Below are 26,472 nucleotides of genomic sequence, written 5' to 3'. Positions count from 1 at the left end.
CTGTTATCATTGCCAAACGCCTAAACTCCGAACTGACATGATAGGTATCGTTGTTGGTTGTTATCGTCACATGCGACATGAACAAAGGAAATGGAAACGAGTGTCTTGACAGGTATCATCAGTGAACAACTTCTCCATGAACAGATCTGACCTTACTTACCTGAAGACAAAAGAACCTCCCAACCCCACTTCCTCAAGAGGTGCCATTACCACCTCCGTTTTGCAATTGATCAAGAATGGTGTCCATTGTTGCATACAAAAGCATTTGCCGATGCCCCGGAGAGATTGTTCCCACCGGGTATACTTGATGGAGAGTGGCTTGATCCATTTGTCGTTGCATGGCCGAGATGTGTCGATCCTGGCCGGTGGTTGACCAAGAGGAGGAGGAAGAGTCAGAAAGACGAGAAGAGGACGAGGAGGAAGACGTGGAGATATGTTTGATTGAAGAGTTTGTGGACGGTGTCCGTCCTGCTTGGGGGCGGCTGTGCTGTGAGGAACTGTTGTAGCAGGTCAGTGACTGGATTACCCAGGAAATGCAGACACTGAGGTGTTGGGTGTCTGTTCTGGGTGCGTGGGCACGACATGACTACTAGTACTTGGGCATTTTGGCAGGCTCCGATTACCAATGGGTTCGCATTGTACGAAAATTGCACATACCTCATGTTGCTGCAGCGTTGCAAATAAAACGTTCGGGTGTCTACTGGAATGGCCGAAATTGTCAAGACTTGCTGTTCTCTCAAAGGTGACCCTGTTGCAGAAAGAACAAGAAATTGTAGAGAAGATAGAATTGGGAATGTCTAGATGCTCTTGAAGTGTATGTATTCTCAAAAATGTGTGAAATGTTGTGATGTTGGGCAAGATGGTGCTGTACTCTGTATAGGTCTGTCGATAAAGTTGAGAAAAGGCGGCCTGGGAACAGAAGGTGTTCAGGACTCGGGGTTCCTGCTGGCTGCAGGTGGTTGCTCTCCTCTGACTTAGCCAGTCCTTCTTCGAGTATTGAATGGGCTCTGCCAGGCAAAATGGTCCTCCGGATGAACCCCCGTATGCTTGCGGTACTGACATTGTTTAAAGACTGGATGGTACCGCAGTTACTGTGCCTTATCGCAGCTGTAGACAAAGTACTTGTTACCAGTAAAACCATCCATCCTGGCCATCTGACAACTGGTGATCTCCTCCAGGGCTCTGTGTCGGTCTCTTGTCTGACTGACTTGGTCCCAGAACACTTTTGCTCATTCGCAGTCGTGGCAAACGCGTCCTTCTGGCACTTTTGCTCCTTGGGCAGAGAGTCATCTCACTTATTACTCTGGGCATTTTCTAGATTGCGTGCATGGGATATCTTTCTTTTAATCTCCACATGGTAACATCTTTGAAGATCAAGGAAGAGAACCTGTGGCATTTTTGACAGGTCCAGAACCAGAACCATGAATGATCTCGTACGACTCCAAAAGATCCCACAGGGACTTTTGAGGCTCAAACCTTCGCCTCCAGAACTTCTTTGCAGGACAACCCCAGCAATGCGTGTAGACGTTTTCCCCCAAGATTTGACTGATCTATGTATGAGCATGGGGAGCCTGCTATCCACGATGTCGAGAATGAAAACGCCTTCAAGCCTCTAGGAAAACTTTTGCCCATTTATTCAGGTTGACTACCTAGAACAAATCAATTCTTGTAGCAATGCCACCAAAGAAATGAGCAATGAACAGTCTCGCAGTGAACAGCGTCGGAGGGGCATTCAAGCAAGTTGTGGGGGTGAAGACGCCTATCGATACGGCCACAACCCCGGGATGCTGACCTAGGACGCCCCCGCGGCACGTGAAAAATACCTTGTACTGTTCCTCGCCGACCTGAACCATCTGGTGGTCGTACTTCCTGCCATTCAGAGCAATTTCTGCCATCTGCAAGGACAAGGAGGTAAGACGACTCTAAGCTGCTTGGATATCGTATGAGCAAAAGTTTCGGTGCCCTCGACGCTGAGTCGAGAGTGAGAGTGGTGCACCTATGGATTGCTGCCTATTGCTTATCTTCTTTGGGCACAAGAGGCCGACAGTGTAAGTGCCACTTGCGGTCGAGGCCAAAGCTTCAACGAAGCATTGCCGGACAGCTCTACGATATATTACACACGAAGAGTTCAGAGCTCGCCGTCGCTTCGAGCCGGGTAGGCGAGAAATGCAATCTGGGAACGCAATTGAAAGACGCTGACCCAATCCGGAAATCTGTTTATCCAGGCGCGTCATGTCTTCGAGGCGTGTCGATTCTCGACTAATAAGCAGCCTAGTTAGTTGAGTTGATATGTCGCCTTTTCTTTGGCCGTGGAAATGCTTTCTCATTGGTCTCTCCTGTATTTCTTCAGACAACCGACACGCCTCAATGCGGTCATCCCCTGATATGTCCCGTGGTCCTTTTGTTACTGCGTAGAAAATTACGTCTGGTTTGACTGATTTGGGACGTGCGCCGGGTATCGGGCCCTGCCGCGGAGTCCACTTAATCAGCCGCCTACATTGCTACGTACCTTACGTTGGATGTATTTGTAAGCAGCTTGTGAAACAATGAGTATACAACATGCCATAGAAGCTGCGCCACGTCGGATATAAGGTCGGATCCCAGAGTGCTCCAAAGTCTCAAGCTTCCGCAAAATGCCCGCAATTCCCCGCCAGAAAGCCTGCATTGCCTGTGCAGATTCCAAGCGCCGGTGCGACAAGCAGCTTCCCGGGTGCCAGCGGTGTTTGGACAGGGACGTGGACTGCGTTTATCCGCAGCCCAAGAGACGGCGAAGAGACCGTGCTGGGCGCAACAGCCAGGTTGAAGGATTTTCCGCCCTCCAAAACTATGCTGGCGATGATGCTGTGGGGAGCAGTCTTGATCTTGGGGACTGGGGCGAATTGGGAGCCGCCGACCTCGATATTCCACTATCAGACGTGATAATCCCTTACACTGCAACACCATGGGAGACTGTCGGCAGTCTGTCAGCCCAGGGCGTTGGACTTGAGAGCCCCAATATCTCCAGCACACCATGCCCCTGGTTTCTTCAAAATGAGACCTGGGTCATGCGGCACTGTAACGAAGAACCAGCTTGCACGACCGACATCAGGCTGGACCCTTTCATCCGCACCGTAGAAGAGATGCTGCAGCATTGGGTTAGTCACGGCTATAACAGCTTCATTCATCGGCGGCTGTATGAGAAGGGCATGCCTACATGCCTTCAGGATGCCTTCACAACGCTCGCGGCATACAATGGTCGGACCCCAGCGGTGACGGAGACAATACTGCAGATCGCCGAGGAACGTTCGTCCGCTCTTGTCCGCCAGAGCCCTCCAACTGCGGCCGGAGCGCAAGGCATACGCGCCCACCTGGCACGTGTTCAGGCTCTGTTTGTCTACGAGTTTATACAGCTGTTTGATGGGTCGGTGCGTGTGCGCGCATCCGCCGAGCAACAGCTTCCAACGCTTCGGCGGTGGGTGACTCAGATGTGGGAGGCAGTGAGACAATACCGAGGGGAAGACCGCTCCCTGGGCCACTATCCACCGCAATGGACTATAACGGAGTTTGATATGGAATATGACACAGCGTCGGAGATGTGGCAGCTATGGCTTTTGACCGAAAGCGTGCGGCGCTCCCACATCATCATCAACACTATCACTAACGTTTATCAAACCATGACTAAAGGATGGGCCGATTGCGCAGGAGCCGTCATGTTTACTGCACGCCGTGGCTTATGGGAAGCTGAATCTGCAGTGAAATGGTTCGGGCTATGTTGTGCAAGCCCCCCGCTTCTGGTACCGTCTCTGCAGCCTGGACCTTTGATCTCGCAGTATGCAGCCGAGGAATTCGACGATTTCGCAAAGATGTTCTGGACATTCATAGTTGGCACAGACAAGATCCAATGTTGGATTGACAGGAGCAACAAGCCAAGCAGTACATAGCCAGCCTGAGGATTCTTGCTAATATCCGGGCTCTATGGCAATGATATCGTACCCCAGCTTCATATCATGGTTCTGCGATGTCGATATCTGGCCGGCCTGATAGGCCTGAGGAGTCAAATGTTCCTGAAATCCGAGGCGAAGGCTTATCTTACTGACATAGCGGACAACATGCGGTCAAATTGCGGGAATGCTGCGGAAGTACCATTCTGAGCCCACGCACCTTGACTCGGAAAAGTAATTTGCATCACTGCTCGATCTTTTTGATGATTTCAAAGCAATCTGAAAATTGCTGAAAGGAGGCATCATACTCCGCAAACCTTCCGCAGATCGAGATGCTGTCTGTACGTATATAGTAGACCAAATGTCGCCCAACCTTACCAAACACCTTTCATTCCACACCACCACAGCATAAATTTCCGGCACTCACGCTGTCCAAATATCTGTCTATACCTGCCATGTCTTCCAGAACGGGGGTGAAGTTCATTCTCGGTACGCACACGGTACGTATGCCCAGCCAATCACACCCGGTTGCATCTAAATGGAATGGTCACAGGTCGGCGATAGCATCAAGGACCCTGGGATTGTACACTTCGATAGTGTCAAAGATGTCCAAAATCTTTTGGATGCATTCCACAACCGTGGCTATACCCATATCGACACCGCCCGTGACTACTCTCCAAACGCTCCGGGTGCTTCTGAGGAACGCCTCGGCCAGGTTGGGGCCGCCTCTCGATTTACCATTCACACCAAAGTCCACAGTGGCCATCCCGGGGATCATGAACCCTCAAAGGTCGATCTGAGCATTGGGCAGTCGCTTGATGCTCTCAAGACTTCCGCGGTGGAGACGATGTTTCTCCATGTGCCTGATCGAAAGACGCCCTTTGAGGATACGGCAAAGGCCATGAACGACGCCATCCAGCAAGGGAAATTCAAGAAATTTGGACTCTCCAACTATACCGCCGCGGAAGTTCAGAAGTTCATCGAGATATGTGAGCAAAAGGGGTATACCAAACCCAGCGTGTATCAGGGACATTACAACGCTATTGTGAGAGGAGGCGAGAAGGAATTGTTTCCACTCTTGCGTAAACACAACATTGCCTTTTTCGCCTACAGGTAGGCTGAGATCAGAACCACGACTGGCCTCGAGCTGACCTTTGTATCAGTCCTGCAGCGGGTGGCCTTTTTTCAGGCAATGCTGCTACATCGAGACGGTGGAAGGACGATGTAAGTGGCCCAAAGCAGCAACATCTAGACCATGCTGACACGATGAGAATGTCATCGGAAATTTGTACAGTGCCGTTTATGGTCAGCCTCCCGTTCAGGCCTCGGTGACCACAGTTCGAGGTGCCGCCGAGAAGCATAGTATCGACGGACATTCAGCTGCGCTGCGATGGACGGCGTTCCATAGTGCCTTGGATGGAAAGTATGGAGACGGGGTGGTTTTTGCTGTCTCGAAAATGGAACAGCTACACAAGACTCTCGACGCTCTTGAGGCCGGGCCACTCCCTGCTGACCTAGCTGAGGCTATCACCGCCATCTACGCCACAGTTGAGGGTGCTGAACCTCCTTATCACCTCTAGAGTAGTTCGAGCAAGAAGCCTGGTTTCGTCCTTTCTCGCATGGTGTTTCAAAGAATGATCAATCCGCCAAGCCGCCAAGGCCGCCACACATCTGTGGCGTCACGGGTGTTTGCTTCCCTGTCAGTGACGTCAGAATATATTGCTAAGGCCCGCCCAGACGGCTATGAAGCTTGACCTGATTTGGCCTTTGGTCGTGCACGGTCGTGTTTCCTGTTTTCCCAGTCCCCAATTTACTCGAACAACTTGGACATCCTCTACACAATTATTCTTTTTATAAATGCTGTTCATGAAAAGCGGTGCCCTTTCCGAATGACCTAGTGCCTCTACAATCTCTTATTCTTTAATTTCTGGTCCGAGATGTCACTTGCCAAAACTCTTGCTCAATAACAATGCGTATGACCTCCTTTGCCCGGCGGCGTTCTGACTTCTAACTTCCAATCTAGATCGTGTCCGGGCCTGGGCACATTCAGCCGCCCATGAGAATAAATTCAACCCGTGGTCACAAAATGATGAAAAATCGACAGCCGCCGGCAAGACCTCTGCCCTATCGCAGCATGGCCAACCACTCGAGGAAGAGAAGCCCAAGCCGTCTCGCCTGGCGCGTTTCTTGAAAAATGTCAAGGCACCGCTCTTTCACAGCTGGGTAAATGTCCTGCTTGTATTTGTACCGGTGGGAATTGCTGTGCATTTTGCAAACGTGGACCCAAATATTGTCTTTGCTCTCAATGCCGTCGCTATTATCCCCTTGGCAGGGCTTTTGACCTTTGCCACTGAAAGCGTTGCGCATCGACTCGGCCCGACATTGGGGGCCTTGCTCAATGTGAGCTTCGGCAACGCGGTCGAACTGATCATTTTCATCATTGCACTCGTCAAGAATGAAATTCGTATTGTCCAAGCATCTTTAATCGGCTCTCTCCTCGCCAACCTTCTACTGATCCTGGGCATGGCTTTCCTTATTGGGGGCCTTGAATACCAAGAACAGATCTACGACAGTACTGTCACTCAGATGAGCGCTTGCTTGCTAGCTTTAGCAGTCCTGTCCTTATTGATCCCAGTAAGTGTTCTCTGGGGCAGCTTTGAGAATGACCAATGCTGATATGCTATTCCAATAATAGACAGCTTTCCATGCTTCCTTCAGTGACTTGGATGCCGCAGATCGTGCTGTCATCAAATTGAGTCGAGGAACGTCGGTCATTCTATTGGTGATCTACTTCCTCTACCTCCTTTTCCAACTCAAGTCGCACGCATACCTGTATCAAGGAACTCCACAGCATCTAATAGACGAGGAGTCCGCTCCTGGTTTTCTGGCACGGTTTGATTCCACGAGTTCCTCTTCTGCATCCTCCTCACGCGCGTCAACTGTCAGTTCGAGCGCGGGATCAAAACGTCGTGTACGCAAAAGGTTGAGAGCAAAACTGGGCATGAAGAGGCACTCCAAAACAGAAGAGGAGATAGAGCCAGAGATTGGGACCAATGAGGAGGCAGGCGGAGCCTCGGCGGACATATTGGAAGAAAAGACGGCTGAGCCACATGAGATCTCTTCCCTTCCACCACCATCGACAGCACCGGTCGCAACACCAGTCAACATGACAGCAACGTCTCAAGCCGGGAGCAAGCCCAAGATGCCACTTGGGGCTCGCGGCTTGTCTTTCCGAACTCCGCCAGTCTTCCGTTCGTCCACGAACCCGCCAGGACGATCTGGCGACGATGCTGCACAAAACAACCTTCGACGCTACAGATCTGACCCAAACAACCGTCAGCGCGCCAATCAGCAAAATCGTTCTCCGGCTTCGACCGGAATGGAAAGGCGCCAAACTTCCAGGAGCACGACTACCCAAGAAGATGATGAGCCTCCTATGAGCCAGACGGCCTCGATCGTCTGGCTTCTTGCTTCTACTGGCCTCGTTGCCCTTTGTGCAGAATTCTTGGTTGGTAGTATCGAGCATTTGGTCGACAACTCACCATTGTCCGAAGCTTTTGTGGGATTGATCATTCTGCCCATTGTCGGAAATGCAGCAGAGCATGTTACCGCGGTCACTGTTGCCGCCAAAAACAAGCTCGATCTCGCACTGGGAGTCGCCTTGGGCTCGTCCATCCAGATCGCACTGTTCGTCACTCCGATTGTCGTCATTCTCGGTTGGATCCTGGGCAAGGATATGTCCCTCTATTTCAGCCTCTTTGAGACGGGCTCATTGTTCGTCGCGACCTTCATTGTCAATTTTCTGGTGCTTGATGGGCGAAGTAACTACTTGGAGGGAGCACTGTTGTGTGCTTGTTATGTGATTGTTGCGTAAGTCATCATCAGCTTTTGCCCATGTGTTTCTTCATCGCTAACTGCAAATTTAGGGTTGGCGCATATTTCTTCCCAGATGGACAAGACCAAAGCTCGCTGACGAGCGGGCCAGGAAATTGATAGATGTACGATACTATTTGCTTCATAGGCGCCATCTGTAAGCTGTGCAATATTTGTCTTTCAAGTCCATGCTGTCCATGCCTGCTTCCTGTGCCGCATCGACCTTGAGATTGTTGATCCGAAAGCCGTGCACTTTCACATGCAAGCAAAAATGGCGAGATGGGTCGGTGGGTGGCCTTGGTGGGCCTCCAGGGACACTAAGCCTTCGGCCCGGATTGAAGTTGGCCGATGACGTCCAGTGTGTTGAACACGACATTTATTATTGTCAATGTACGGAGTAGTTCCTCTCAAATCTTTCTTTCCTCCTGAGTATGTCTACAATCCTCAGTTCGATATCATCGTATTGAGAATGACGTTCAGTCCGGTCTTCTGGTTGTACACTTTCATTCAATGGATACTCGCAAAAATATTCTCGCCCAATCCACCCACTCCAGGTGCTCGTCTACGACGGCCCAAGATCGCGGTTATCGGAGCTGGACTGACAGGGGTCTCTGCTGCGGCTCACTGTGTTGGTCATGGATTCGAAGTGACGCTTTTTGAAGCCGGTGATAAGGATCAGCTAGGTGGCATTTGGGCCAAAGGTAGTGGAATCCTCTGAAAAAGACGTCGATGACTGACTAAAATTATCTAGTCAACACAACATCAGGCCTGCAGATCCATAGTGTCATGTATCGATTCCATCCTTCTGTGGTATGGAACAGTGGCTATCCGAAACAAAATCAGATCGTCGGCCAAGTACGAGAGCTATGGCACCGGTATGACCTTGATGAGAGGACGAAATTCAATACCAAAGTCGAAAAGATCTACAAGGACAAGCAAGGCCGCTGGATCATCAATGACCCTTCGAATGGCCGCTTCGACGGGATAATTCCAGCTATTGGGACCTGCGGCGCACCGAAGATGCCTCACCTACCCGGCCAAGACAAGTTCAAGGGGCAGATCTTGCATTCATCTGAGTTGGACAAGCAGGGTGCAAAAGGGAAGAAGATCCTTATAGTTGGCGGAGGCGCCAGTGCTGTTGAAGCACTGGAGTGGGCAGTCAACACTGGCGCTGCGGAGATCAAGGTCCTTGCAAGGAGTGACAAATGGATCATCCCTCGAAACGCATTTGTGGATATCTTGCTGGCTTTCAACATTTTTGGTCAAGAGACACTGCTTTCGTGGATACCCGAGAACCTGCTGCGCTTTTTCTTCTACCGGGATCTTCGAGACATCGCTCCGGCTGATCAAGGCCTGTTCACTGAGACACCGATGGTGAACAGCGAGATCTTCCACCAGATCCGGGCTGGCAAAGCCTCCTGGCTACGGGGTGATATCGAAGAAGTTGAAGAGACTGGTATCTTTTTCAATCACCGGACACAAGGCGTACCGAAAGGCGGCCCCGGCCACCAGAAGTTGGTTGAAGGAGACATGATCATTATGGCAACTGGATATAAGCGCCCTAGTCTTAACTTCTTGCCAGAGCGATGCTTCGAACCTGGTTATGAGCCGCCTCGATGGTTCATCCAATGTTTCCCTCCGGCCGAGCCATCGATCTGTGCGATCAACTCGACATATGTCAACGCTATTGGGTGAGTATATTCGCCACCTTTCAAATCTGATGTTCAAGCTAACTTCTCCTTTTCAGGACTGTTGGGAACTACCATATTGGTATCTACACGCGCATGTTACTCATGTTTCTGGTCGATCCTCTGACTACTCCTCATACGTGGTGGATGAAGCGGTGGGTAGACTTCACGAGCACCGTCAAGTCGCTGGCTCCAACAAGGGCATTTGACTTCTTCACATACTCGGAACTGCTCTATTGGTTTTGCTTTGTCACGTTGATCAACCCCTTCAGATGGAAGTGGGCTTTCTTCGTGCTTTTTGGAATAGGCCAAAATCTGCCCGCCAGCATCGTGGAGCAGGAGGACAGGTTGAGGAACGGCCTCGGGTACAGAAAAAGCATCCTGGATGAATAGAGCATTTGCATAAAATGGGAATAGTTGCAGCAGCTCCCATTGCCATGATAACTTGTAGAAACACTCCCAGGACCATATCAATGATTCAGCCTTGTAGAGCCTTGCATGAAGCACATGCAGCCTCGTAATTTCCTGATTGGCTCTGACCAAGTGACGTCAATGTTGATGCAAGGCTTTCGGCCAAAAAACGAAGGCAGCGAGGCAGCTCCGACGATGGATTGTCCCTTTCACCTTCCGCGCATGATTCTCCATGGCTTCGTAGCTTCCCCTGAAGTGGTACATAGCACAAGACACCGTACTTCTCTCAAATCACGTCCGCACTCACAACCGACAGTCAACAGATACCGCATTCTCAACCTGGCTTCAGTACAAACGGATCTCAGTGGAAGTTGTTTCTGTCTCCCCATACTGGTCTTCATTCTACCGAGTTGATTCACCATGGACGATCCTGGTATGCCCTTCAACGGCGTCCTTGAAGCGATGCTCGTCATATGCTGACCATACTGTCGTGCAGTGGCCGAGATACCACATATCATACGGACGCTCTGTACGGGCCCAGCAGCTATTCAATCAGCAACAATCAAGACCTATTTCACCCCTACTGCATCTTTTACCCATCCGTTTTGCCGAACTGGAAGTTTTGCAGGATCAATATGGCTTATCATGTAAGCATTGTCGCCTCCGAAGCAGTGTGCCATTCAGGCACGAAACTCATGCTTTGATACTGACCTACTGGTACACACTTCTAACCATTTGCAGCATGATCTATCGTTGGTATAAGATCCTCAGTCCGCATATCGATGTTTTCGTCGACAGTGTCGGTAAGTGATACTTGTACCGCATCATCAGTTCTGCAAGAGCTGACAAGGCAATAGCATTCGACAAAAAAAAGCTGCTGCTTTACGTCTCAATACACCAAAACTTCAGACTTTGGGTCGTCCCCTTCTACATTGCTCCAGTCCAATTCGTCACTGTTTTGCAGCTAACCACCGATCCTTTCCCTCAACCTCCGGACGACTCCGCACCAGCCACCGAGCCCTCCTCGTCCGCAGCCGGCCAAGGCCCGAACAGGAAGAACAACGGCAGGAGGAGAAGCATCAAGTTCGAAGACGGTAAGAAAAGGAAGAGTGCCAAAGTGGACTCGTCTGATTCAGTCAAAGAAGCCGACGGGGGCACTGCAGACGACACAAAATACTACATTCAGTCGCAGGACGATCTCTATCAAACAAGCGAGTGGATCAAATTCCTGGTGCCATGGGGCATCGGTGCCTTCCTGGTCGTCTTGTGGCAGTTCTGGGCTACCATCTTCTGCGTCATCGGCACAATGCTATTCGATCTCATCATGTGGTTGCCACGAAGACTCTACTACTCGGACTTTGAGTTTTTCGAGAACAACGACAAGAAGGTGCTCGGTCCTGATTGACGGCGGATACGGTCAGTCCATGACGAAGCGGGATTTCATCATAACGGTTGCATGAACATAGGATTGTTAACGTCCGAGACGATTATTGAAAGTGTGAGTTTATCGTTGGGAAGCAAGGCGTGGATAGGGCGATTGCGTTTTATTGAGGTTCCGGGAGGCAACATTAGGCGTTGGAGCATGATACCCATGTGCATACGGGAGTACGGCGTTGTCACAAGTCAACGGCAAGTATAGATCATCAGGATAGTTGTAAATGCTGTCCTTTCATAGAATGCAACCAGCAGCTGTATGACAGTTTGGTGCAAACCAGCCATCGACTTGATCCAGCAGTCTCCTTAAACGCCAGCTGGCGTGACCTCAAGATCGATTGCCATCATCGGCCGGACACCTTGATCTGCTTTTGACAGACTATCGCACATGGCAGCCGTCGAGTCCGAGGAAACATTGTCTCGTCCCAGGTTATAGCAAGTATTGGAGATCCGCCTCTATCGATCCCATTACAAGGCTTCGCCAATCATTCCCAAGCGGAGAACTAGGTTGTGACGGTCGGTAGTCTATTGGAACCCGGTAGCTTGAAGATTGAGATGTACTTTCAAGAGGACACTGAATCCACAGCTGGACAGGCAGCATCAACAATCATGTAGCTGTATACGAGGAAGCTTGAAGCGAAACGACTGCGCATGGTCAGGCCCGTCGATTCTCTGGGATCCCGCGAAGCTTCTTCTGGTCACTTTGGGGCCACCTTTTCCACAGCTTCAACCTGCTGCCGTGGTACGGCGGCGGTGCCGGCCGATCAAATCGTCCGTAATTGCGTTTCGACGGCATCAATGGTGCGATGAAGACTGTTGTCGCTGGCATGGGGGCTTTGGTCCGTTGAGCCGGTACTGGATTAGGGACGGTTGCTTCAGGGATGGCCAGGCATGTTGTGGTTGTGGTGTGGAAGAGGAGGGCGAAAAGGAGTGAGATTCGAAGCAGGAGCATCATGGAGAATACTGGTACTCATCTTTTTTTTGTGTTTTCGATTGGAAGAAAGAAACAACGGAATTAGATACGTTAATACCTACCACCTGGTAATCGTATCTACCGTAGCAACATCAGATATTTTTCGTTTTCATTTTTCGTTTTCTTTGGACGGGCCAACGTTCTGGAATGGAATGGTGATCCATGCGCAGATGGCGCCGCGTCTGGAAAAGTCTTCGAATGTCGGGGCTGTGAAGACTCGTAAAAGTTCGAGAGAGAGCTTGGCTTGTCAATATGTGTGATGTGTTAGAACAAGGGATCTTGTCCGGTCAACTGGGTCGTTCAGGGCTTTGCTGTTGGATGGGCGGTGTTGGTCAATCTTGGGCAGTGAGCCAATCCATTTGGCAACGCTGCGGGCATTCTAGGGGCGCAGCCAAGATTACCTGGGTATTATTGCTGGCGCGTTCCAACGCCCATCATCGTCGCCCTGCCTGAAACCCCGGGGGGCTACGCTTGCCGCCATCATGCCGCGTATACCTTCCGGCCCGCAGGCCACTAAAGTTAATAAGTCGAGTTGAAACACAAGAAGACGTCACTGCTGGTGAAGTCACTCTGCCCAGTTGTCCGGGCGTTCAGTAGGCCTTTTTTATATCGTCCAGCTACGCCTACGAACATCTGGTGATTCTCACAACCGCCCAGCTCGTTCACATTGCCGACGTAACAGACCCCCAAACACTTTCGTTGCGGCCCGGAACCTCGAACCTCGAAATGCCTCCTTCATCGACCTCGTCCACCTCAAGCATCACCAAGGGCGTCAAGGGGCCCACAAAGCCTGGATGCATCCCGTGCGACTGCGGTAAGCTGAAGCTCAACTCCTTCAAGCGATGCTGCGTTGGCATCTTGTCTGGCCACGTTGGGCAATGCACTTGACTGATCATGTGACTGATCACGTGACTAGGCGACTATGAATGCGATTGCTGTATTATCCCGTGTACGGTTATGTGACAAGACGAATCATATGTCGGCCCTTCCTTCAGCTCGATTGAGCACACTCGGTGACGGTAGTCAAAGAATGGGATGCAGGAATGGGTGTTAATGACCGGAACATCCTACTGTGTTGGCCTGGGTTCACAATATGGAGCTGGAGCTGGAAGCCATTACCGATCAATGGGCGTTGGCGTATTCTATGAGACCACGAATTGCTTTTGGGAAAACACCGACGTAGCATACAAACGGAGCAAATACATTGATATGAACGATTATGACGGTGCACTACTGTGCTCTTGTTGTCCTGCCCTTTCTGGCATCGCCTCGGTCAGAGGATACGCCTGCGCCTCGTCCTCGGAGAGATCATCGATTGAGAACTCTTCATTGAGCTGCTGTTCCAAGTCTCTGCCCTTGTTGACGGATCTGGCCGAGGCATAGTCCGCCCGGCTGGGGTATGGAATATCGCATTTGGGATGCTTGAGCGAACGGTAGTATCGTCGATACGTAAAATATGCCACCGACATCCCAAGGATACTGCCACTTGTGACGTCGAATACGTCGTGCCGATAGTCGGCTAGTCGTGACATCGCGATGAGTGCTGCGCCCACGAGAGGCGCGAGCACGATCAAGACCTTGGCTAGGTCTGCGTGTGGTCGGAAAACGTGTAGTTGCCCGGCGAGAAATAGGGCCAAGTAACCTAGTCCAGAAAATGCCCAACTACTATGTCCGCTCGGGAAGCTGCGCCAGCCGTCGTGCAAAGTGTGGTGGTCTGTTTCTGTACACACTGATATAGTGACCAATTCATGCTCGGGTGTTCCCAACTTCGGCTTGCAGCGTGCAATCAAATCCGGTCGAGGGCGACCGACTGCGTTCTTTACGATATCCGTCAGGAGGGATGTGAGGAAAACGCTTATGAAGAAGCCCAGGGTCGTGACGTGGGCTTTGTGAAAGCCGGGCCGCGTGATTGTGGCCCAGAGTATAATGAAGACCAGAGGTCCTATGCCTCCATATATGATCAGTTCCCAGCTCGAGACTCGCTGGACTAGGGCGTGTGGGTATTGTTTCGCATGGTCGTCGAGCGTGAACATTCGGTGAAAAGGTTCGGCGAAGAATTGTTCCTGTTAATATTCGGTTCAGCTAGGGCAGTTCAAACAATCCGGGAGTACTGACGCATATATATGCAGCCAGGAGCAGGGCGAAGCCAACATAGTCCGGAGCATAAGATCGTTGCCAGAAGCGCGCGAAGGCTCCTGCGATTCCCGGCGAATCATGTATCGATTGCCTCATCATGGGGCACGGTTGTTTGTAGTGCCAGGGCAGCACTCCGACGTGCCTATCGGCGGTCCATGCCTACCTAGTGATAGGCAGAGAATGTTGTTGATGGGGAGAAAGGAGAATGTGAAGGGCCAGGCATTGTCACTTGCGATAGACTGATGTGCCAGCAGATGCCCGCAAATTGTGGGCTTGGATTGGTCAATCTCCAACAACATTTGCTCTCCTCCTCCTTTCCATTTGTGTTTCTCGCTGCATCTTGGTCATGTGCTCGTAGAACAGTTCCGTGGCGAGACAATGCTGCCGCTTAGGCGATGATCATATCAAGAACAATAACGGCATTCGCTCGCAATGGCGGAACAAGAAACACAATTGCCTGAAGCCCCTTTCCCTGCACCACCACCTTTTTGGCGACATTTCACAACAGCGAATGAGGAAAAGCTGAAAGAGCTCGAGTCCAGCGCAGGAGGGCCGCCTGAAAAGTTACCCATCCCACTCGCGTACCTGCGTCCACCACCTCCACCTCCTGACACCGCCGAGGTGTACACGACGTTCGGCCAGAACCAGGTCATCGATCCTACGAAGCCATCCTCCCTGCCTAGAGACCAGCTTCTTTTCAACCCCGACGATCCGAACCTCAATCATGCCGTCCTCCTGAGTCGATTGACAAAATCTCTGATGCTCAATTTCCTTGAGTTGACCGGCGTTCTGTCGCTCGATCCTACACAATACGAGGAGAAGATGGGAGATATCAGGCAATTGGTACTGAACATACATGTGGTGATCAACATGTATAGACCCCACCAAGCTCGGGAAAGCGTCAAGGAGATGCTCGAGGGGATTTTGGAAGATGGACAGAGGGAAATCGAGGAAAGCGACAGGCTGAAGCAGAGGGTCGAAGACTTCCTGGGCGATCTCGGGAAGATGGAGTCACATGCAGGATCTGAAGGCCTGGCACAGAGGAACACAACCCCAGCCAACGGAGCAAAGAGCGACGCGAAGATGGACGAACAGCGACGAATGTGGCAGATGATTCATGATATGGTCGATTGATGGGCCAGGAATCTTCACTCTACATTTGCAGTAAGTCAAGCATCGAACCCAGGGTGACCATCCCCTGGAGATAGACTTCAAGGGTAACGTGGTCCTAATCTGCACCAGTATCTCCATCAACCTTTGGACATTTGCTTATGCGAGGACATGGCCAGTCTTAAACGTTGATTTCAGCAGCCGGACCACTTGAAATGTGCTCCTTGTAGGACACCAAAGCCGGCTGGACTTCCTCCTCGACGAACTCATCCACCTGCTCAGGAGACCTGCCGATGAACTTTGCGGGGTTCAGAAGGTCATTTTCCGTCAATTCACTCCACACTGGCTCGAAGAATTTTTCTTTCCTAATCCTCTCGACCAAGTCGTTCGCTTTACCCTCTTGTTTGACGACGGCACCCGCCTGGTGCGACAACACGCGGATCTGCTCGTGCGTCTCTTGACGGCTGGCTCCTTTTTCGACCATCCGCATGATAATCGTCTCAGTGGCCATGAAGGGCAACTCCTGCTGAAGGCGGGCATTGATCACGGCCGGGTACACAACCAGTCCGGAGGATACGTTGTCGAGGAGTATGCACAGCGAATCGGCAATCAGAAACATCTCGGGGATGTCAATACGGCGGATGGCAGAGTCGTCTAAGGAACGCTCGAACCACTGGTGTGCGTATGTTTGGCCAAAGCCTTGCGTGAGGGAGGTCAATTTGCGGGCGAGACTGCACATACGCTCGCAGCGCATGGGATTGCGCTTGTACGCCATGGCGGACGAGCCGATCTGGTCCTTTTCGAATGGTTCCTCGAGTTCCTTGAGCATGGCCAGGTGGCGGATGTCGGTGCCGATGTGCTCGCAGGTCGTGCCGAAAGAGGCGAGCACGTTGGCGATGTCGAAGTCGATCTTGCGGTTGTATGTTTGTACCGACACAATGGAGCGTTTCGCAAAGCCGGCTTTCTTGGTGACCAGTTCATCGAGCTGTTTGACCTTTACATGGTCGCCGTGGAAAAGCTCCAGGAAAGACGCCTGTGTCCCGGTGGTGCCTTTGACGCCGCGAAAGCGCAGATCGGAGCGAGCTCGTTCGACGTTTCGCAAATCCATGAGCAGAGATTCGATCCATTGCGTGGCTCGGCGGCCGACGGTGATGGGCTGTGCGGGCTGCCCGTGGGTAAAGCCTAGGCAGGGCAGGGTCTTGTACTCAAGCGCGAAGTCGGAGAGTTTCTTGATGCATCTGGCCAGTTTGGGTTCGAGCATTGCTAGACCGTCTCGTAGGAAGATTAAGTCGGCATTGTCGGTCACATAGCATGATGTAGCGCCCAGATGGATCTTGCCGGCCGCAGCAGGGGCTCGGAGGCCGAAGGCATGGACGTGAGCCATCACGTCGTGTCTCCGGCGCTTCTCCTCGATGGCAGCGACGTGAAAGTCCTCGTCTGACATGGTGCTTGCAGCTTTCATCTGCGAAATCGCTTCGTCAGAGATGTCAAGGCCCAGAGTCTGCTCGGCTTCGGCCAGCCAGATCCAGAGTTGGCGCCAGGTCGAGGCACGGGTGCGAGCTGAGAAAAGTTTGAGCATGTCTTTGCTGGCGTAGCGGGCGCCCATTGGGCTTTGCCATTCGTCGTACGACATTGTAGTGGAGTGACGAGCGGAGGATGTTGTGACTAAGGTTGGTGATATTGGGAAAGGGTCTAAGGAGAACGTTCGAGTGGATTAGATGCGAATTCTTGAGGTTGAGTATTCTGTAGAGTGGGACATGGAATTTTTGATAATGCGTCAATTGTCTGAGTGCTTTGACGTGTTTGACCTAGGTGGTCTGGTGGTCTGATGAAGAGCTCGCCGCCTCGCTGCTTTTACCCCGTATTTCAATCTCGAACAAACTCCGGCAGAGCAGGAGTCTTCGAAACACATTTTGAGATTTCTGGACCATATTCTCGCCATTCCGTTCCATGCCGCGAAACTTTTTCTGACTCCAATAGCAATCTTCACAACTTGCCCTTGGGGACGAACAAGGAGTTGCAATGTCGAAGACGGCGAAGAGAAAAGTAGCCCCGGCAGGACAACTTGCGCGGAAGAAACAGAAAATTTCTGAACTTGCTGCGAAAGAACCCATCGGGCGCCCAGCAATCCGCGGCGATGCGTTAAGATGGAAAACAGTCTCATTGCCTGGCCGACTGGAAGATGCAGAGGGGTTCTTCGGGCTCGAGGAGATTGACGACGTCGATGTCGTTAGAGATGAAGTCAATAATCATGTCATGTTCCGACCGAAATCTGAGGCAGATGTGGCAGACGATGCTGCCGCAAACGAAGGGCAGGAATGGGGAGGATTCGATGATGAGGTGCAACCATCACATGCACCTGAAGGACACAAATCGACTCCTGCGACTAAGGCCTTGAAAGCGTCAAGACCCAAGAATTCTATCACAGAGCAAGCGTCGAAGACGAAATCGACCGATGACATCGAGTCTGATCTGCGTTTCGATGTCTTGCAGTCGACAACAGCCGAGTCAAAGACTGATGTATCAGCGTGGAAGGATGTCCAGTTACTCCCGACCACCCTGTCACAACTTGCTCGTATGGGCTTTGCTAAACCCACACCGATTCAAGCTGCTGCCATACCAGCGATCAGACAAGGTCATGATGTGATAGGCAAGGCCGTCACCGGATCTGGCAAGACCCTGGCATTCGGAATTCCAATCTTTGAGAATTGGCTTGCCACTCAGACCACTTATTCAGACAACCAGAAGAAGGCCAAGGATACTATCCTAGCTCTTATTCTTGCCCCTACGAGGGAACTTGCTCTTCAACTCCACAAGCATTTGAATGAATTATGCATCGGCTTGGATCACTTTCCCCGAGTCACCGCTGTGACCGGTGGATTGTCCATCCTCAAACAACAGCGACAGTTGGAATTTGCAGACATTGTGGTGGCAACTCCTGGCCGATTTTGGGAGGTCATGAACGACACCTCTACAAATCACGACACCGACATCTTGTTGGACCGCCTCAAAAAGATCAAGTTTTTGGTGGTCGATGAAGCCGATCGATTACTGAGTGAAGGACATTTCAAGGAGGTCGAAAACATACTTGATGCCCTTGATCGCGAAGTCATCGAAGAGGATGCGAAAGAACACGTCGTCAAAGGCTCGCCCAAGTCTCACCGACAAACGCTTGTTTTCTCTGCCACCTTCCATAAAGGCCTGCAGCAGAAGCTGACGGCAAAGGTCAAACCTGGAAGCCGGATGAACAATGATTTGCTCAACAATCAGCAGTCAATGGAGTATCTACTTCGAAAGCTCTCATTCCGTGAAGCTAAGCCCACTTTTATCGATGTCAATCCTGCAACTCAAATGGCATCAGCCTTGTCCGAGTCCATTGTGGAGTGCGCCGCAATGAAGAAGGATCTCTATCTTTACACTCTGCTGATGCAGAATGCCACCGCGAAGACGCTAGTCTTCACTAATAGTATCTCCGCAGTGCGAAGACTGGTTGGGTTTCTGCAAAATCTGAAACAGCCGGCAGTCGGGCTGCATTCGACCATGCCTCAGAAATCGCGGTTGCGGTCGTTGGAGAAGTTTGCTTCTCAACGTACAGTACTCGTGGCGACCGATGTTGCAGCTCGCGGTCTCGACATCAAGGGCATTGATTTGATCATCCACTACCACGTCCCGCGTACTGCAGACATGTATGTACACCGGTCTGGAAGAACTGCTCGCGCAGACACTTCTGGCCGGTCGATCCTACTTTGTTCGCCTGACGAGGTTGCTGGTGTGACAAGGCTGATTATTGAGGTGCACAAGACGGACAAGGCGCCTGAAGTTGCGGAGATAGATGGTCGGCTGACCAAGAGGCTGGTAGATCGCGTGAGTTTGGCCCATAGAATTACCGATGCGACCCTGGCCAAGGAGAAGACGAACAGCAAAGATGAATGGCTACGATCCGCTGCGGAGGAATTGGGCGTCGACTACGACAGTGACGAGTTCGAAAGTCAGGGCCAAAGAGGGCAACGTGGCAGAGGTGGAGGGAACGCCAAGAAGGAGAAAGAGAAGGCTGCTGTCAGAAAAGACCAGATCTCCCGGTGGCGGACAGAGTTACAGAGCTTGCTGGATAAAAGGATCAATCTGGGTGTCAGCGAAAGATATCTGGCTGGTGGCAGAGTTGATGTGGATGCTTTGCTGGATGGTAAAGTTGATGGAACGTTTCTGGAAGGACGATGAGTCAGGCACCCTGCTGGACCTTCTTCAAGACTGGCCGATGTCTTCAGCAACAAACCCTCAGCCTCTAGCACCAGTCCATGGCTCCCGGACAGTGTGAACATGGAAGATCATGTGTCTGACCTGTGCGACGATGACACTAGACGTACGACAGCTGAATTGAAGAAGGCGCAAATTGGTGGAGGTACCGATATGCATCTTTCCGTCGGCGGAACAACCACACGTGGGAAGGCCCAAATGGACTCGTCGCAACTCACGCTGAGCAGGCGCTACCCCCTACTGTGGGCATGACTCTATTGAACCACTCAGGTTGCTCCAGCGTGCTATTTCGAGGCTGTATCCTCCTCACCGGTTTGCATTTTTAGCATAAGGAATAACACCCACCACCTTTGTATGATTGCCTCGACAAGACCACGGCGGGACCGCTTCTTGCACATCAGCAGCACCAAACGCTCCAGTCATCCCTTTCATTATATTACCTCTTTCACAAATCAGTTCGACTCCGGCGATCACAGCAGTTCGGCGCCTCCACCACTGCCAGAGCCGAAGAAGCACAAACAGCAGAGACAACGTGGTTCGACGTCCTTGCGAGTAAATTCACGAGCAAAATCCATTAAACCCAAGAATGCCAACCAGTGGAGTCGCTACAAAGGGACCCGTGCCAAAATCCGGCACCACCGAGTCCTACAACCTTTTGGCTCTTGATGGAGGCGGTGTGAGAGGTATTTCAAGCATGATAATACTCAAAAAGATCATGGACAGAATTCAAGAAGTCGAATGCGAAAGAGCCGTAGTGAAGAACAAAGCCGTCAATCTGGAGGAACGCCGGCCGGTTGACTACTTTGACCTTGCGGCGGGAACAAGTACGGGCGGGCTGATCGCTCTAATGCTGTTCCGGCTGAACATGAAGTGCAGCGAAGTGATTGCACAGTACGACAACCTGGCCAAGCAAGTCTTCAGTCCGAAATTGGGATCGATACCACTCCACAAATTTGGTGTCCTGGGAACATTCATTGGGGATATCTGGCTCAAGTTCAAGGCTTTCACTGGCCAGTCGCAGTTCTCCCACAGGCCGCTCGAAAAGGCCATCGACGTGGTCGTTGCAGCCTTTCCACTCGATGAAGAGGACAAGGAGAAGAAAGGGGATGCTGCACTTGTCAAAGAAAGTCAAGGTCAAATGTGAATTACCAGTTCGTCTGACGCTTTTTGAACCAATGCTTACACCTGCAGGTTCATGTGTGCCACGCTCGCTGACAAAGGAGAGTCGATTCTGCTACGGAACTACGCTCCCCCTTTCCCACCGCTTCCAGTCTCGGCTGGCGCTCAGAGTCTTGACTTCAACACGATCACTATCAAAGAGGCTGCTCGGGCAACCTCAGCCGCACCAACCTATCTCAAAGAAGTCGACATTCAAGGCCTCAAATTCTGGGACGGGGGACTCCTCAACAATAACCCTATTGACCAGGTTTGGGACAACAGAGGTGATCTGGTCTCGCGCGAAGCCAAGAATCCACGAATCAAATGTATCGTGAGCCTGGGCACGACACACACTGAGCACGAAAGCAGTAAACGACCTGGTAAGGGAATCTCCAGGTTCTTCAACACGATATCCAAGACGGTGGCATTCGTGACCAATACTGAGGCCAAGCACCGCGATTTTGACCGCAACATGCGCCAGCACAACCGGCGGAGACCAGAAAAGCAAACTGCTTACTTTCGATTTAATGCCCCGACAGACAACGAGCAGATCGACCTGGGTGATTACCTCCGGATGCCCAAACTGGTCCAATATACTGAGGAGTACTTGAGAAGACCGGAAGTTAATAACTCGATCAACGATTGTGCGGAAATTCTTGCGAAGAGGATTTAGCGCTTGTGTCCTGGTGGTAACTGATTACGAGGGTGTTGGTGTGCGGCTTGGGTGGATGGTTGGTGTTTCAGGGTTCGAAGCGTGGGAAGGGTTGTGTTTGACACATGTCCTTTTCGTGTTTTTCTGGAGATGGCAAGGAGAGCGGTGTGGTCTTGCGGAACAGTCTTGTGGCATGTCACAAATGCGATGGAGGAAGCTAGACGGTCGGCTTATCTTTAATACTCATCGTTACCGATCCTAAAATGTCGAATTTGGTGTACAGTACGGAGTACGGAGTACACCTTGCGATATCGTACCCAGGTACCTTCGATTAACCAGTCAAGCTTGACCGGATAGAAGCGCCGTTCTCGTTAACACGGAGTAGCACTGACGTGGCGCAGGAGATTGAGTGCTCAGAGATAGAGATACGCGATATTAGATCATAGCAGCATACGAGTACGGAATAGATACACGGCATTGTATCTTGCCGCATGCAAATAGATGCTGAGCTCAGCATCTCATCTATGTATATTCTCCTAGTAACTTGATGTGCCCATGTGCCCATGTGCCCATTTCCCTCGATGTCCACTTAATTTTGTCTCTGATGAGTGTTCGCTTGGAGACACGGTTGCGTGTAACATATGCATATGCATATGCATTGAAAAGTCCGAGTCTTCTGATCTAATCATCATGCAGGATGGCACACCTCCTGGCGAGCCTAGAAGTGAGGAGTCGACGTAGTCGTATTTATCCCGCTTAAGACCTCGTAGCGATCAAAAACGGCATCGAGGGCAACTCTCTACGAGTAACCTTACGGATACTGTTGTAACTGTTGTAGAGGAAAATCGCCGATGGAAGAAAAGCCGCTGGATGGGTGCGTCAAGCGAGGTCTCCGACCAGTCAAAACTTACCAAGACACCCATGCGAGGAAAAAAAAATTAAGGTGGTGGGTTGGTTCAAGCCACGAGTCCGAGGCCTCGCTTCATTTTGCTTCCTCCTTCTAGGTTATTGCTTTTTGCTCCCCACAACTACTCCATACAACTAGCTGTAACTTGTTATCTCGGTCAGCCGGGTGAGATATCCACGATATCCTGCACACTGCGGGCCTGCACGTTGTTCGCGGCAGGCCAAGGCGCGATAGTCAAGCAGGATGCTCAAGTCATGGTCCTCAGTCGCTTGATCGGCATGGTTTTTGCTTTTGATGAGGTCAGGGAGAGTCGAATGGTCGAATGTGGCGTTCAAGTGGATGCCACTTTCCAGGCTTTTTGCACAAGCCGCTCCCCGCCCGTAGGTTTTAGCGGACTGAAGGCTGCTTGACGGTTGGCCCGAGAGGGGGCTGTCGCACAATACGAAAGGTCGAATTCATTTTTCCTGTCCAATCTTGCCGCGTCTTCAAATGCTCCCATTGCGCAACAAGAAGCGTGCCAATGCGATTGGGCACAATCCGCGACCTCTCCAATGCCGCCAGGGATGCCCGCGTTTCTGCATCGAGGCGATCTAAGGTGAGTATGACCTCTAGGCTCTGACTACAGCACCTCATCGTTAAGTTATTCTTTCTGCCGTCGAGGGCAGTCGCCTTGCGATCAATTCCTGCAAGGCACTTTTACTGTAAACTCCTGGCTGGGAGTCTGTCACGTTTCTTCGTCTTGCCGACCTGCTCCGCGCCCATTGGAGTTTCTTTTCTGGTTTGGACGCGTCCGGTTGGCTCGGCGGCGGGCGGAGTGTGTTGCGGTAATTTTACGGCTGACAGAATAATGTCTCAGTCACGCTCGGTTCCGGAAGTGCTGGGCACGTTCCTCTTCAGGAGATGGTCCAGGGTAGGGGACCGTGAAAAGACAGCCTAGAGGGCTAGTAGCTTCGGCACCCTCACTCAGGAGCATTAGTTTATCGAAAATCGAGTTGAAATCGCTTCCATTTCCCGCCCATGACGCCGCAGCGGGGGCAGCCGCGGCGCATCGGAGCGAATCCTGGTTGGACTGTGACGACGGGACTGCTGATGATCTGTCCCACGCAGTCGCTGCAAACGCCACAGATACACTCGGTGCAGGCAAAAGCATTCTTGAGGAGCCAGGGCCGGCTGCACGACGCACAGTAGATTTCCAGGACTTCCGATTTGCTGCCAAAGGACGAGGACTGCGAATGCTGGTAGGGATGTGAATAGTGCTGCAGCGGACTAGTGTTGTCGTTGGATGACACCGACGTCGGCAATCCAGATGCAGAAATGTGGAAGTTGTGACCGGAGCCCGCACTTTCCACCGACTCGACTGAAGGAAAGGGCTCGGGGTCGTTGGGCCCTAGCACGTCAGGAGGTGGCGGCGTCAGAGCTCGCTGCAGCGGAGAGGCATTGTACTGGCCATGCTGGTGTTGAAGGTAGTGACCGAGTGGCCGGAAGCCGGGCGGCAACGATGATCGCTTGCCTGCACCACCAGTGGCTGAGGAGTCCGCGGCGGACAGCCTACGGGCGGTGGTGGTGGTGGTGGTGGGCTGCAGGGAGGCCGCCGTAGCACTCCCACCACCCCCATGCGCGGTACCCGTAGAGGGCGGAAAGTTTGGCGACTGCGGCATCTGTGACCCAACGCCAAGGGCGTGTTAGCCAAGTTGATTATCGAGGATCTAACGCAAAAAAGAACGAAAATCGAGAGGTTGGTGTACACATTAATTAGACTGGGTGCATAAACTTTTTCTTCGTGACAGACCCCCTGGCCCGACCGCCCCAGATCTGATTTCCGACCGTAATGTGGCCTGATCCGATGGAGAAAACAGCAAAGATAGCAGGTCTTTTGATTCCGGGAACAAGTCGTCGTCTCCAGTGACTTGGGTCTTTGGGTCTCGGCTTTCATCGCGGTCCTCTGAAAAGCCATCAACGATGATTTGTCCGGGGACCAGCGAATCTTTGTCTTTGACCGGCCGACTTGTGTCAACCGAGGATTCCTCTTGTCCGAGGAGGAAGAAGATTGCGCGCTTGGCCATTTCCCTTTCGTGCGGATATCAGGCCATAACAGTCGTTCATCGTGGATTGTGGTGGTGGTAGACACAATAGTAGTAGTGACAGTAAAAGTAGTACACAAGACAGGCTCTTCCCTCCTGGGGCTGGTCTTCCATCTGGGGGGGTACATCTACAAAATTTCGATCTCTTGGCAGCAGCAAGTAAACAGAGGACAATCGAAAAATGTCGTCTGACTTACGGGAGTGAGATCGCGATCATCATCCGCCTCCGTAGCCGTCGTCGCAGCCTCAATCAGGTCTTCCCATCTCTTGCCCTGCACCCAAGCCGCCGTCGGCGGTTCGGCAGACATGGCCTTGCGGCCTTCGACGCTCAGTCGTCGGGTAAAGTCCTTGGACGAGAACTCCCTCGACTTTCCGCGTTCGTGTTTGCCCTTGCGTGCATTTTGGCCCATGGAGGTTTTCCGTGGACGCTGGAGTTTGTCGCGTCGTTGTAGGGGCGGCAAGGAGGAGTACCGGCTGCCAGGAGATTGCAAAATAGAAGGTAGTAATTCGCGTGTGCGAGAGGGTTGGAAGGGTGGCAGGGTATCTTCGCTGAATTGCGCGCGTAGAGAAGGTAATTCAAAACCAGCCGACGCATCGCGCTTGTAGTCCGAGTCAGGGAACACATCCTGGTATAGCAATGAGCACGGCTCCGGCAGTCATTCGGATACTGGTCCTGTCCAATACTTACAAAATCCGAATCCCAATTGTGTAATTGAGCAAGGGCAACAGCGGCATTGGCCGTGGCTGGAGGAGGTCCAGTGACGGCTCCAACCTGTTCCAGTAATGGAGCCAGGTCACTTGGATCCGCTGCAAGGACTCAGTATGGTACATTTGTTATGTCTTCAGGTAGCCAACATACCAGGGCCTTTTCGAGCCGAAGCGGCCACGGCTGGTTGTTGTGGTGGCTTCTGTGAGGGAGGAGTGCTGATCATCAATTGGAAACTCTCCTCGGTCGCAGGCAGTTTAGGGATGTAGTAGTCGGGATGGGCGCGTCGAATATGTTCTTGCATCGACCTATACCGCTTTTCCTGTTGGGTCGCAGTCAGTTTGCGGTTTTCCAAAACACGCAGCAAGTCGATTGGGGACAACGCACTCCAATGCACCGCTTCCGGCACTGCGATCCATCTTGGTTGGTGAGAGGACACACCACCTCAGTTTCGGTATCCGTCGACTGTAATGGGAACGAGCTCGTAAGGGCAGCTTTGGGCGGCATGGCCTACTGCGCTGCACCGCAGGAGGACAAACTCAGAAGAGAGTGACGAAGGTCGACGGCATCGATCGGACAGGTTGGCACCCAGGCTTGGCTGAGAGAGAATAGGAAAATCCCGGGTTCGACGTCGATGGGTCCTCTCACATGATTTGGCCGGTGAGACAAAGGGTGAAGATTATGATATTAGGAGTCGAGAGTGAGTGGTATACAACACCAGTTGAAGCTTGTACAGCCTGGTGGAAAGAGGGAGGAGGGGAGAAGATGACTGTGGTGGTCGGTGAGTGCAAAGGGAAGTGAAAGTGTCCAAGTGCAGGTGAATTGGAGATGCTTCTGTGCGAAGGACGAGCTTCCAGCTGCCCTGTGGGTGCGAGGGTGCCCAGGAGGGGCATCTGAGGTAAGAAGCTACGCTGGGTTTAGGCTTAGGAGCCCATCACAGCCCTTGGGATTAAGGCCACTAGGCTTAAGGTGGGCTTCCAAGCTCCATCAAGATCTACTGTATTCCTTACCCATCCGCCCGTTTGACGCTGCTGCAGCTATCTCACGACCGCCCACCAAACAATGATTTCCATTCCATCAGCCCATCCATCATCACCCGCTTCCAACAACGGCCACTTTCGTCCTTGTTCTCACTGGTTCTTTTTCTCTTGCCATGGCGCTCAGGTACT

At 51.9% G+C, this 26,472-nt stretch overlaps 12 protein-coding genes across 13 annotated transcripts; 8 read left to right on the top strand and 4 right to left on the bottom strand.

Annotated features, from left to right (window-relative positions):
- Positions 1-2,594: 2,594 nt before the first annotated feature.
- PV05_11114 (uncharacterized protein) lies at positions 2,595-4,303 on the top strand. Its single transcript, XM_013454565.1, has one exon. It carries the CDS (start codon positions 2,634-2,636, stop codon positions 3,918-3,920), a length of 1,287 nt encoding a protein of 428 aa, XP_013310019.1. The 5' UTR covers positions 2,595-2,633; the 3' UTR covers positions 3,921-4,303.
- A 72-nt stretch (positions 4,304-4,375) lies between these two features.
- Positions 4,376-5,500, top strand: PV05_11113 (uncharacterized protein; the record flags this gene model as incomplete). Its single annotated transcript, XM_013454564.1, has 4 exons — positions 4,376-4,420; positions 4,474-5,033; positions 5,084-5,144; positions 5,243-5,500. The coding sequence occupies 4 exons, from the start codon at positions 4,376-4,378 to the stop codon at positions 5,498-5,500; spliced, it is 924 nt and encodes a 307-aa protein (XP_013310018.1).
- Positions 5,501-5,740: 240 nt separating this feature from the next.
- PV05_11112 (calcium/proton exchanger) lies at positions 5,741-8,152 on the top strand. Its single transcript, XM_013454563.1, has 4 exons — positions 5,741-5,893; positions 5,944-6,554; positions 6,616-7,790; positions 7,847-8,152. Exons 1-4 carry the CDS (start codon positions 5,890-5,892, stop codon positions 7,911-7,913), a joined length of 1,857 nt encoding a protein of 618 aa, XP_013310017.1. The 5' UTR covers positions 5,741-5,889; the 3' UTR covers positions 7,914-8,152.
- Positions 8,153-8,217: 65 nt separating this feature from the next.
- Positions 8,218-9,931, top strand: PV05_11111 (uncharacterized protein). The gene is made up of 3 exons (XM_013454562.1): positions 8,218-8,494; positions 8,545-9,484; positions 9,541-9,931. The coding sequence occupies exons 1-3, from the start codon at positions 8,263-8,265 to the stop codon at positions 9,872-9,874; spliced, it is 1,506 nt and encodes a 501-aa protein (XP_013310016.1). The 5' UTR covers positions 8,218-8,262; the 3' UTR covers positions 9,875-9,931.
- A 177-nt stretch (positions 9,932-10,108) lies between these two features.
- On the top strand, positions 10,109-11,590 carry PV05_11110. 2 transcript variants are annotated; one of them, XM_013454560.1, is made up of 5 exons: positions 10,109-10,325; positions 10,389-10,539; positions 10,634-10,695; positions 10,750-10,986; positions 11,035-11,590. In XM_013454560.1, the coding sequence occupies exons 1-5, from the start codon at positions 10,313-10,315 to the stop codon at positions 11,295-11,297; spliced, it is 726 nt and encodes a 241-aa protein (XP_013310014.1). In that variant the 5' UTR covers positions 10,109-10,312; the 3' UTR covers positions 11,298-11,590. The 2 variants fall into 2 exon arrangements, with proteins under 2 accessions (XP_013310014.1, XP_013310015.1); XM_013454561.1 differs by having other exon boundaries at positions 10,750-11,590.
- Positions 11,591-13,473: 1,883 nt separating this feature from the next.
- On the bottom strand, positions 13,474-14,630 carry PV05_11109 (uncharacterized protein). The gene is made up of 2 exons (XM_013454559.1): positions 14,415-14,630; positions 13,474-14,362 (listed from the first exon to the last, which is right to left on the bottom strand). Exons 1-2 carry the CDS (start codon positions 14,532-14,534, stop codon positions 13,517-13,519), a joined length of 966 nt encoding a protein of 321 aa, XP_013310013.1. The 5' UTR covers positions 14,535-14,630; the 3' UTR covers positions 13,474-13,516.
- Positions 14,631-14,867: 237 nt separating this feature from the next.
- Positions 14,868-15,569, top strand: PV05_11108 (uncharacterized protein; the record flags this gene model as incomplete). The annotated part of the gene is made up of 1 exon (XM_013454558.1): positions 14,868-15,569. One exon carries the CDS (start codon positions 14,868-14,870, stop codon positions 15,567-15,569), a length of 702 nt encoding a protein of 233 aa, XP_013310012.1.
- Positions 15,474-17,283, bottom strand: PV05_11107 (adenylosuccinate lyase). Its single transcript, XM_013454557.1, has one exon. The coding sequence runs from the start codon at positions 17,176-17,178 to the stop codon at positions 15,727-15,729; it is 1,452 nt and encodes a 483-aa protein (XP_013310011.1). The 5' UTR covers positions 17,179-17,283; the 3' UTR covers positions 15,474-15,726.
- Positions 17,284-17,567: 284 nt separating this feature from the next.
- PV05_11106 (uncharacterized protein) lies at positions 17,568-19,763 on the top strand (the record flags this gene model as incomplete). The annotated part of the gene is made up of 1 exon (XM_013454556.1): positions 17,568-19,763. One exon carries the CDS (start codon positions 17,568-17,570, stop codon positions 19,761-19,763), a length of 2,196 nt encoding a protein of 731 aa, XP_013310010.1.
- A 622-nt stretch (positions 19,764-20,385) lies between these two features.
- PV05_11105 (uncharacterized protein) lies at positions 20,386-21,630 on the top strand (the record flags this gene model as incomplete). The annotated part of the gene is made up of 2 exons (XM_013454555.1): positions 20,386-20,939; positions 20,991-21,630. The coding sequence occupies 2 exons, from the start codon at positions 20,386-20,388 to the stop codon at positions 21,628-21,630; spliced, it is 1,194 nt and encodes a 397-aa protein (XP_013310009.1).
- Positions 21,631-23,927: 2,297 nt separating this feature from the next.
- On the bottom strand, positions 23,928-24,725 carry PV05_11104 (uncharacterized protein; the record flags this gene model as incomplete). Its single annotated transcript, XM_013454554.1, has 1 exon — positions 23,928-24,725. One exon carries the CDS (start codon positions 24,723-24,725, stop codon positions 23,928-23,930), a length of 798 nt encoding a protein of 265 aa, XP_013310008.1.
- On the bottom strand, positions 24,726-25,810 carry PV05_11103 (uncharacterized protein; the record flags this gene model as incomplete). Its single annotated transcript, XM_013454553.1, has 4 exons — positions 24,726-25,223; positions 25,286-25,404; positions 25,457-25,625; positions 25,691-25,810. The coding sequence occupies 4 exons, from the start codon at positions 25,808-25,810 to the stop codon at positions 24,726-24,728; spliced, it is 906 nt and encodes a 301-aa protein (XP_013310007.1).
- Positions 25,811-26,472: the final 662 nt, after the last annotated feature.

The sequence above is a fragment of the Exophiala xenobiotica genome, assembly GCF_000835505.1.
Source record: "Exophiala xenobiotica strain CBS 118157 unplaced genomic scaffold supercont1.7, whole genome shotgun sequence".
NCBI classification, from domain to species: Eukaryota; Fungi; Ascomycota; class Eurotiomycetes; order Chaetothyriales; family Herpotrichiellaceae; genus Exophiala; species Exophiala xenobiotica.
This window is presented reverse-complemented; position numbering and strand designations above follow the sequence as displayed.

Bases quoted from the DNA above. Each gene is read 5' to 3' on its own strand.
- PV05_11114 (XM_013454565.1), top strand. From the start codon at position 2,634: ATGCCCGCAATTCCCCGCCAGAAAGCCTGCATTGCCTGTGCAGATTCC.
- PV05_11112 (XM_013454563.1), top strand. The intron at 6,555-6,615 runs GTAAGTGTTCTC...TTCCAATAATAG, and splicing joins TCCTGTCCTTATTGATCCCA to ACAGCTTTCCATGCTTCCTT. The intron at 7,791-7,846 runs GTAAGTCATCAT...CTGCAAATTTAG, and splicing joins GCTTGTTATGTGATTGTTGC to GGTTGGCGCATATTTCTTCC.
- PV05_11111 (XM_013454562.1), top strand. From the start codon at position 8,263: ATGACGTTCAGTCCGGTCTTCTGGTTGTACACTTTCATTCAATGGATA. The intron at 8,495-8,544 runs GTAGTGGAATCC...AAAATTATCTAG, and splicing joins AGGTGGCATTTGGGCCAAAG to TCAACACAACATCAGGCCTG. The intron at 9,485-9,540 runs GTGAGTATATTC...TCTCCTTTTCAG, and splicing joins ACATATGTCAACGCTATTGG to GACTGTTGGGAACTACCATA.
- PV05_11110 (XM_013454561.1), top strand. The intron at 10,540-10,633 runs GTAAGCATTGTC...AACCATTTGCAG, and splicing joins GGATCAATATGGCTTATCAT to CATGATCTATCGTTGGTATA. The intron at 10,696-10,749 runs GTAAGTGATACT...ACAAGGCAATAG, and splicing joins TGTTTTCGTCGACAGTGTCG to CATTCGACAAAAAAAAGCTG.
- PV05_11109 (XM_013454559.1), bottom strand. From the start codon at position 14,534: ATGATGAGGCAATCGATACATGATTCGCCGGGAATCGCAGGAGCCTTC. The intron at 14,363-14,414 runs GTCAGTACTCCC...GAATATTAACAG, and splicing joins TCCTGGCTGCATATATATGC to GAACAATTCTTCGCCGAACC.
- PV05_11107 (XM_013454557.1), bottom strand. From the start codon at position 17,178: ATGTCGTACGACGAATGGCAAAGCCCAATGGGCGCCCGCTACGCCAGC.